The 10,099-nt window shown below is 47.0% G+C and overlaps 1 protein-coding gene across 7 annotated transcripts in view; it reads left to right on the forward strand.

The window, feature by feature from the left end:
- Positions 1-7,250, forward strand: part of ELAVL3 (ELAV like RNA binding protein 3) — a 77,076-nt gene extending 69,826 nt beyond the window's left edge. For 2 of the 7 annotated variants that reach the window (XM_083593777.1, XM_083593778.1), the window contains exons 6-8: positions 2,175-2,213; positions 5,295-5,623; positions 6,859-7,250. In XM_083593777.1, the coding sequence (XP_083449903.1) occupies positions 2,175-2,213; positions 5,295-5,623; positions 6,859-6,896 (406 nt within the window). In that variant the 3' untranslated portion in view covers positions 6,897-7,250. Of the gene's footprint in view, positions 1-2,174; positions 2,214-5,294 lie in introns of all 7 variants that reach the window. The other 5 variants (XM_083593780.1, XM_083593783.1, XM_083593779.1 and 2 more) reach the window with 5 other exon arrangements.
- Positions 7,251-10,099: the final 2,849 nt, after the last annotated feature.

Genomic DNA, 10,099 nt, shown 5'->3' on the forward strand with positions numbered 1-10,099 from the left:
ATTCAGGTAGAGAGAAACCACCAAATGGAATTACAGCGGTACCTTGGTTCTCAAACATAACCCGTTCCGGAAGTCCGTTCCAAAACCAAAGCGTTCCAAAACCAAGGCATGCTTTCCCATAGAAAATAATGCAAAATGGATTGATCCGTTCCAGACTTTTAAAAACAACTCCTAAAACAGCAAATTAACATGAATTTTACTATCTAACGAGACCACTGATCCATAAAATGAAAGCAGTAAACAATGTACTGCGGTCACACTGTCAATCAATCAGTAGCTGAGTTGGGTTCCACACAGTAACACACTAAAAAGAGCCGCAAAAACAAAAACACAAAATTAATAGCAAAAACAGACAGAGCTCAGCATAACACTCAAAACGGAAGCATGGCACCCAAAATGGAAGTGTGGCACTCAAAACTGAAGTTTTGGCACTCAAATTGGAAGCATAACACTGAAAACGGAGCACGCTTGACTTCCCAAAAAAGTTCGCAAACTGGAACACTTTGCAGTGTTTGGGCTCCAAGCTGTTTGAGTACAAAGGCTTATGAGAACCAAGGTACCACTGTACTGTGTAGAAGTGAGGAATACAGTGTTTCCAGAAGGCCATGTGTCTAAGCCCTTCCCAAAAAGTGGGATTATCAACCCAGCTACTTTCCCGCAATCCAGGTCAACTTGTAGCTATAGTATCTAAAGCATACTTTTATCAGAAAGAAAGCAATAACAATACACTAGGAAAATTAAAATAGCCTCTCTGCCTACTAGACGAGGAATTTTGTGCTGCTGGAAGGCTTTTCTGATATCTCGCTTCTTCCTTTGGTCCAAAAGCCAATTTAGGTCCCAACAGGCAGGATAAATTTTGGTTCGGTTTGGTGAAGTAATGGAGTGAATTGTAGGTTCGGGTCACTTAAGTTCGAACTCCCTGCTCATACATATCCGGTGGACCCATACGCAGATGATGTTCATAGGCATGGCATCTGCACGGTGTACGACATGCCATAACATGACACACATGCAAAAGTCATACATATGCATGGAACATGCGGATGTAGATATTTTCTGTGTCTTGGCTCATTAAACTTCCGTTTATGATGGAGCCACAACATACATGCTAATAAAACACATCCATGGATCTGGGAGGTGTTGTGTTTCACCCATTAAATGCTCTCTCCTGCATGTGCAATCTAGTTTATTAGAAATGCACCCCATAAGTAAGGCCTGGATATCTGCACTAGGAAAAAGACTCCCAAGTCCTATTACTAAGTTATAAAAATTGTGCTACTGAAATGTGTATACTGTATTCTATGCAATTGCACCGTTTGGGGGAGTTCTTGGCAAGATTTTGCCTTTCTGCACCACATTCTTTGAAGAGATGAGATTCTGGAAATCCAGATATGTGTAGTTGATGGGATGAGGGACCATTTTAAAGGACAATAGAAGCAGGAAGGCCAATAGGGAAGAGTACTAATGCTGGTAGCTTTGCCCATTGGAAGCTCAGGCAACCTGCAGGTTTTCAGATCTTTGCTAGCAACTATTAAGACTAAACTCTTGCCTTTAAAAAATAAAGAGTAAGGCAAGCTGCCTAGATTCCATGGCATGATGGTAATCATGCAGATTCTTAAGCAAATGAATTGAAGAAAATTCAGAGTTGCTGCATGAAATCTGGACACAGCTCTGCAGAGGAAAGTAAGTCCTAACAAGAGGGGGTGGCAAGTTGTAACTGTAAATATGTTTGCCATGTTCTGTTCTAGGTGTTCTCTCTCTCTCTCTCTCTTTTTTAAAAAATGATTGATTATTACCATAATCATCATCATCATTTTTGAAATGCAGACACCGTTGCCCTTAATTAATTAGTGCCTGTCCATTACCCATGCATCTCAGTATGTGAAAAACAGATTCTAAACAAACAAAATAGATGGAGATCCTTTCCCATTGCTGTTCAGCATAGATATATATATACATATATATATATATTTCCAAACCTAAGACATTTAAATTCCTCCAGGGCCTCCAAGTGCACTTGCACATATGCAAACAGCAACCTGTGCTTAGTCTCAGGAAGCAAGCGCTGCCTTGCTGCGGCACTAATAGCCAAGCCAGATGGCACCGCAGGACCCTCTTGTTACGAGATCGTCTACTAACAATGGCCTCTCCTCGTCTTCCTCTTCCTCCCACAGGCTCGACAATTTGCTAAACATGGCATACGGCGTCAAGAGGTAAATAGCCTTCAAAAGCCTACGCTCCTCGCCACTCCCCCCCCCTCCCTCCCCACCTTGGCCCACAGCACAAGGCTGGATTTTAAAAAGGTGATTGTCAACACAGCCCCAGAGAGCCCCCTCATCCCAACCTCGGCCTTGACAGTGCAGCCGCACTCATCCTTTTAGAAAGCAAATGTGGGTGTCATGATTAGACATGACATTGGTAGTCTCCTAAGGTATCTGTTTCTCTTAACCTTAAAGGGGGGGAAAAACGTAGACAACTTTATCTGTGGTTGCTTGGTTCAATACCCACCCCTCCCCAATACTAATTTTTTAATTTGTAATCATTTCCCCTCTTTTTTCTTATTCCCCCCACCTCCCTCAGCGAGCATGGGAATTTAAAAGTACTATAAAAGTTAAAATAATAGAATCCCTCCATCTTCTGCCTTAGGCCTGTGGAATTTGGGTTTGTGTGTCTTGGGGGACACACTACAGACCTTTCATGCCTCTCGTTTTGTTCTGTTTTGGGTTTGGTTCGAGAGAAGGGTTTGCTGTTTTGCTCAGATGACTGGCTGTTCCTTATATATATATATATATTTGGTCTTGTGTTTATCTGTTGTCACTGTGTTGGGTGCTTCTTGGTTTCATTTAGTTGCGTTGCTAGAAGGACAGAAATTAGACGGTTGCTCCAAAGGTGAATTGGGAAGGCGGACAAACTTTATACCAAAGACAGATACATCTGAGAGCTAGAAGGCTGTCAAACATGTTACGACAATTACTGTTTATATTTCACGTCCCAATCTTCCTTCGAAAGCTCAGAGCAGCTTAAATGGAGCTCTCTGTAATTCCAACATGCAGGCATTGAGCAAGCTCATTCCTCCTTAGGTCCAAAATTCCTAGGCCCCAAATTGAGCCTGTGTCGTTTTAAGTGGTTGCTATGCCAGCATCCTTCCTGAGTGGTCCAGTCTGCCCTGGAGATGCCCAACTATTTCCTCAGATTCAGCAAGAAGAAGCTTGACTCTTCTGCAGAACTGCCTTCCTTCACGCCTCCTGTTCCCAACAAGATTAGAGGGGAGCGTTATTGTTCACAGAGAATTTTCTATGCAATAGCACAATCGTGTGCATGTGTTTATTCTGACGTAAATCCCACTGAAGTCAATGGGGCTTCCTTCCAAGTAAATGAGCATAGAATGATTGCCGCTGAAGTCAAGTAAATTAGCAGACACTTACACGACTGCTCTACTGCAGCAGGCTGGAGGTTGAAGATATTCTCTGCACAGAACCACTCCGATACATTCACTTCAACCTGTATTAGGAAAGCTTAGTTGCAGCAGGCAGGTAGTATTGGTGAGCCATTCAGCCACGAATAACAGTGTGTTCTGGATCAATAACAAAAATTACACATCCATATACAGAGTTGTGGTGTGAAACAACCCAGAGGGACGCGGGTGGCGCTGTGGTCTAAACCACGGAGCCTCTTGGGCTTGCCGATCAGAAGGTTGGCGGTTCAAATCTCTGCAACGGGGTGAGCTCCCATTGCTCTGTCCCAGCTCTTGCCAACCTAGCAGTTCGAAAGCACACCAGTGCAAGTAGATAAATAGGCAGTGCTGCAGCGGGAAGGTAAACCGCGTTTCCGTGCGCTCTGGTTTCCGTCACGATGTCCCGTTGCAGCAGAAGCGATTTAGTCCTGCTGGCCACATGACCCGGAAAGCTGTTTGTGGACAAACGCCGGCTCCCTCGGCCTGAAAACGAGATAGTTGCCTTTGACTGGACTTAACTGTCCAGGGGTCCTTTACCTTTTACCTGAATCAACCCACAGATCCAGGTTATCCAAACATTTCAATTTTCTTTCTTTCTTCTCCTCCAAAACTGGGGTGGACGAGGAAAGGGAAGGAAATAACTGGAGCACAGGTGGTCACCAGCAACATGTCAGAAAACAATAGCTGGCTGGGCGGTGGGAAGAGAGAGAGACATAGGGAAGTTTGTACTATACCTGTTCCTCACAGCAAGCTCTGCCCCACATCCTGGGCAGGATGCACCTAACGAGTCCCATCACTGGAATCCCTTGTACAATGGGCTTTCCCCTCCTTCTCTCCCCCTTCCCTGTGCCAGAATTGGCTTTGGGGGGTTTGGGAGAATCCCCATAACAGTGCTCAGGGGCGGAGAGGGGGGATCATTTCGTCTGGCAAGCTGAAATGCTTGAGCTGACGGAACAATTGGAAGAGCACGACATTGAATTCCTCCCTGTTTCATTAGAATCATTTCTAAGATGTTATTTGCTACCATGAAGTTTATAACTTGGTGTGGGGGGTTTTTAAGTTTGTTTTTCTTTAAATGGAAAATGAGATTCTCATTGTGCCAGATTCTGCATGGGATTCCAATTTCAGGACTTGCATGATGAACTCATTCATGCACAGGAAAAGTCACCGTCTCCTTCGTTAGGAGCCCTTCCATTTTACCCTTGAGGTTACTTCGTTATTAGAGCCAAGAAACCTTAAGGTCAAACAGGGAGACTCGTGGCACACTTGCAGGCTGAACCAAACTGGGGGAACATCTAGCACAGACAGAAATACCCTTGAAGGAGTGTGAATTAAAATGTCACCTCACCGAAATCTGTGGGGGAAATTACAAAGGTAGGCTTGTACAGAGGTACCTTGGTTGTCGAATGCCTTGGTACTCGAACGTTTTGGCTCCCGACCACCGCAAATCCGGGAGTGAGTGTTCCAATTTGCGAATGTTTTTCGGAAGCCGAACGTCCGACGTTGCTTCCGCAGCTTCCAGTTGAGTGCAAGAAGCTCCTGCAGCCAATCGGAAGCCATGCTTTGGTTTTTGAACTGTTCCGGGAGTCAAATGGACTCTGGGAACGGATTAAGTTCGACAAGCAAGGTACGACTGTACATCAAATTCAACCTGAAGGATCCAAGGCTTTTGGTAGGAACTGCCTGTGCCCTTTCCCTCCTGCCCCTTGGAGCCAAGGCTTGTAGGAGTGAACTGCCGGTGCCTCTCCCTTTCCCCTGAGAAGTAGGCAGTGCTGTTCCTAACCTGTCCATATTGCAGTGAGCTCATGCTGGAAGAATGCCAGCCTTACACCCAAAGTAGTCCTCTCTCCTTGATCTCCAGGTTCTCTCCCATCACGATCGACAGCATGACCAGCCTGGCGGGAGTCAACCTGACAGGGGCCTCCAGTGCCGGCTGGTGCATCTTTGTGTACAACCTCTCCCCAGAGGCCGATGAGAGTGTCCTGTGGCAGCTCTTTGGGCCTTTTGGAGCAGTCACCAACGTCAAAGTGATCCGCGACTTCACCACCAACAAGTGCAAGGGCTTTGGCTTTGTCACCATGACCAACTACGACGAAGCAGCCATGGCCATCGCCAGCCTCAATGGCTACCGACTGGGCGACCGAATTCTCCAGGTTTCCTTCAAGACCAGTAAGCAACACAAGGCATGAGCGAGCGAGCGGGGCGAGAGAGATGGCGGGAGGGGTGGGGTGGGGTGAGCGGCAAGGATGCTGGAAAACAGCCCTCTTCCCCGACTCGCCACGAGAACGGAAATGTTCATTGACTCAAATGTTGCAGAATATTTAAAACAAAACAAAAAACCGCGAGACACCGTGATCTTCTCTGGGAAGCAGGGGGCTTCTCCCGCTCCCCTCCCCTGTGCCCGACAGCCCAGCAGGGAGCACGGACGTGGCAACATGTCAGCCACCTTTTGAAAACCGATCCCTGCTCTTGGCAATGTGCGGGGGAGACATCCACTCAGAATAGAACACCTCTCTGTTTCTGTGACCCTACTGCGCCCCCCCAAACCCGGTCCCTTGTCCTAGGCTTTTCTAACATGCTTTACCCAAGTCAGAAGCTTTCCCCAATCTTCCATCCTTCCTTCCCTCTTTGAATTCTGACCCCTTACATTTTTCCTTTTGATGGGCAGGTTTCCTGGCCCCGGGGGGGGGGGGGGCGGGACAAAAACCACTCTCTCCTGTAAAGTGTGATATAGAAACACTCCCCCCCCCCAATATTGCGGATCAGCAAATCCAAGAATTGTCACGACTGCTTTTCTGAGCTAGCCTAGGGGGGAGGAGTTACAACAATCCAGCTCACCACTTTTGTCCTTCTTGGATGCAAAAAAAAAAATAAATACAAAAAAGTACAAATGTGGTGGGTGGACAATGCTCTCATCTCATCCCTTGGTCTAAAATGTTAGCGATATTGTTTGTTAATCCTCCCACCTTGCCTGGCCCTTAATTAGAATGATGTTGTATTTGGGAAATAAACCCAACCCCACATGTCCTGAACGGGGGTCCTTCCTGCCTTTCCCCAGAGAAGCCTCATTCCCTGGGGGAAAAGCAAAGGCCCCATATATATTTTTTCTGCTCTGTTTTGTAAGTTTGCATATCAGGTTTGATAATTTGCTTACGTCCTGGAATAATTTGGGATTAAAGTAAGAGCGTGGGTCATGGCGATAAGCAAGCGAGAGAGGCCAGGGACCTGGCACAGTGTCCAAGATTCCTAGTCGATTAATCAGGTTGTGTGGACTAGATGGGTCAAGTTTCTTTTCGGGTCAGAAATATGGACTTGAATCAGGTGGTGGTACAATTTAAACCTGCTGTTTTGCCTCCTCTCCCAAAATCAAGCCTTTTATTCTTTCCTTCTTTATAAATTTTTAGGCGAAGAATTTGTTAAGACCAAGCATGGGGCCATCTGAGAGAGAGAGGAGGGAGCCAACCCCCCACCCCCCAACTGTGTTAGTTGACTATCCTGATAAGCTAAAAGTTGTTTTTGATTAAAGGGGGAGGTACAGGAGTGGGAATGGGCTGGTGGGTGAGTTTTCCCTTTCTCTTTTTCAATGTTAGATCAATCTAATGACTGAGTGAAAGGGGGAAATGATACATTAAAAAGGCTGAAATGGGAAACAAAACGAAAACAACAGCAAACGTTTAGAAAGATTTTAAAAAAATCTATTTTTATAAAAAAGGAAAAGAGACCTTGTTGGAAATTTTTACTGGGATTCTTGAACTTCACACACACACACACACACACACACACACACACACACACACACAAATTCAAAGGGAGAAATGGAAAGCAAGTCACTAAGTGCTACTGCCCTACACACACCAGTCATTCATTCCCAATGGCCTTTCCAGACAAGTGATGGGGATGTCCGTATTGTATCAAATTTCACAGATACAGGTAGCTTGGAGCCACACAACAGTCTCCATATAATGAACTGGGATTTTGGCATCACCTTTGTTATGGGATTGAGTTGGGGGATAGCCATAGTTCTGAGCCGGGGCGGTTCCTTCCTGAAAGCTGAGCCTTTCCTTCCCTTTGATAATTCCACCCAGGTTTGCAAAACGACTTGGCGGTGCAGCGGTTGGGGTTGAGCCTGGCTTTGTTGCAGGGAGGGTTTAAACGCCAGCGAAAGCAACTGAGCCCACCAGCACAACTGTGGCGGCTCACAGTGACTGAAGGCATTTTTAAAAGCTTTAGAAGAGTGAGAATTGGAAAGGAAACCGAGTTCAGTTAGTGCCGTATAGCTGGGAGCAGGAGAGAAAAGACATGGCTTTTTCCAAAGGGTGGTGTACCAACAGATGCCAGCTGCTGCATAGCAGCAGTTTCACAAGCACCCCAAACAGCAGTGAGTAAGGCCCATGTGTTTTCTCCACACCAGAAGCATGCTGGGAAGGTAGCTGCTTTTCTTGACCTATTGTCTTTCCCCTGCCACACCCTCTCTCTTGCCCCCATCCCCAGTTGCCTGGAAAGTCTTTGAGAGTCTTGTGCAGGAGCAGCACTTAGTGCCTCAGATCTCAAGGGGTTTGGATTGTTCTGTCCCTCCCTTAGCTGGGCAGAAGAAGCAGCAAATTGCTTTCAGGATTCTTTCCCCCCCTAGTCTTTTTTATTTTATTTTAATGCTTTTCTTGTCTTTGTGTGTCTTGTTAGGGGCTGGGGACAGGGCAGAAGGGGCTGCAGTCACCTTACGGCTTTTTGCAACATCCCCACCAGACTTCTCTCTTACCCACCCAGCCCCTGCCAAAGGGACAAAAAGCCTAGGAAACAGTTTATTTCTTTTAAAATAACAACAACAATGGTTTAGGCTGTGTGCTTAATACCAGCATTAGTTTTACACATGTCCATTTTCAGAGTTGTTTCCCTGCTAAGATTTCTTTTGGCTTTTTCATCGGAAAAGCCTTCGAGTGAAATTTAAAAAAAAGAAGCACCCCAAAACAGTTAGTGCTGCTAGAGTATGGAAGCTGATTTGTGCAGATAGGTTTGGTTCTGCAGATAGGTTTGGTTCTGCAGGAAAACCCTGCTGCTGGTGGGTGGGGAAAGAGGGGCTCTATTCACCCAGCTCTCAATGCATGCCTGATATCTACCCTTAGCAAAGAGGCAATATGGTCCTCAATGGGGGCACGGTAGCAAGCAACTCCTCTAGCTGTTGCAGAGGATGCAAAGCCTGAACCGTCTCAGATGTCACTGCCCACTGCTGGCGTGCCAAGGCTGTTATGCATGATGCTGCAAAACATCTTGGAAAGAAGAGGGAGAGTTAGATCCGCAGAAGTCCGTGTACGACACAATGGAGATCAATTACGGGAAAGTAGATTAACATTCAGTTTCCCAAAGGCAAGGCAGCTTGATCCAATTTGGGAGGCTCCTGGGCAGTCCATTCAGTGTACTGCTATAATGATGGGCTAAGTGCAGGGGCAACCAGAAGGAGGATCATGAAGGAAAGGCAGGGACCCTCTTATTTTGAGGGGCATCTCTTGTTTGACACTGACTTCTGGTAGTATCCCACATCCATATACTGGAACTAGAGTCCACAGCTCCAACAGTCTTAAAAATTAAAGGGTTCTCTTTATGTTAATTATGGATCCAGCCGTTTCATGTAAGAGACCAAGGATAAGTTGGGTAGGCGGGGAGTAGGGAAAACTGGTCCAAAGAAGGTCATGCAGCTGGTGGCTGGGGAATCTGCAAATGCTCCCCCCTAGGAGCCTGGCATTGTACTTCAGAAGAAGGCAACAGAAGTGGAGGCAGGCTGACTTGGGGCCTGGGGAGTGAGATTGCCTGTCTTGGCATTTTCTGAGGAAGGACTAGATAGGGAGCAGCGAGCACTTGCTAGGGAGGCACCAATTCTTCTCCTTCCCCTACCATTTGAGTGGACGCGAGGCAGAACATCTGCCACTTGCCCTTTCCAGGCAGCTTAATGCAACCAAATAGGTCAGCTCTTTGACCGCCGCCCCCCCCCCTTGCTGTTGAATGGAGATCTCGGGGCTGTTTTGGCAATGTCTTTGCTCTGCTTTGTTCATGTGGCTTCCTAGAACAGCTGAGCGCAAGTCACACTTGGCCAGGGGAACGGGTTGTGGGGCGGATGAGTCCAACATGATTCCTGGGGGTTGCTATCCACCGGGGGGGGGGGGATGGTGATGCCACAAGGGATGGCTGTGCCACGCCTTCCTTTTCAATAAGGGGCACAGTTTTCTGTTCCTCCTCCGCCTTCCTGGGTGGAGGCATTGGCAAGACCCAACAGTCAAAGTGCCCATCTGGGCATTTGATAACTCCGTGTTCATTCTTTCTCTCGGCTCACTCAAGTCAGTTCTGTTTCCCACTCGCCCTCACTCCGAATTAGCCACATGCCCTGGCAGCTCTGAAACGGCACCACCTTTTCGCCCTCAGCCATTCTGCTAGATTTAGTGCCTGCTCTGCTGTGGCTAGTCCATCCCCGAGAGAGAATACGTCCCCACAAAGCCAATCACCTCTGTAAAGCAACACTGCACTTTGCCACAGTGGACTCCAGCAGCCGAGGATGTCTTCTGACTTTCCAGCAGAAGGTCTCTGGTGCGCTGGGCTGTAGGAGAAAGGATCGGAGCTCTTTCCACCATGCTGCGAGGCAGTTGTGGAGCAATCTGA

This window comes from Podarcis filfolensis (assembly GCF_964270895.1).
Source record: "Podarcis filfolensis genome assembly, chromosome: 17".
In the NCBI taxonomy this organism is placed as follows: Eukaryota; Metazoa; Chordata; class Lepidosauria; order Squamata; family Lacertidae; genus Podarcis; species Podarcis filfolensis.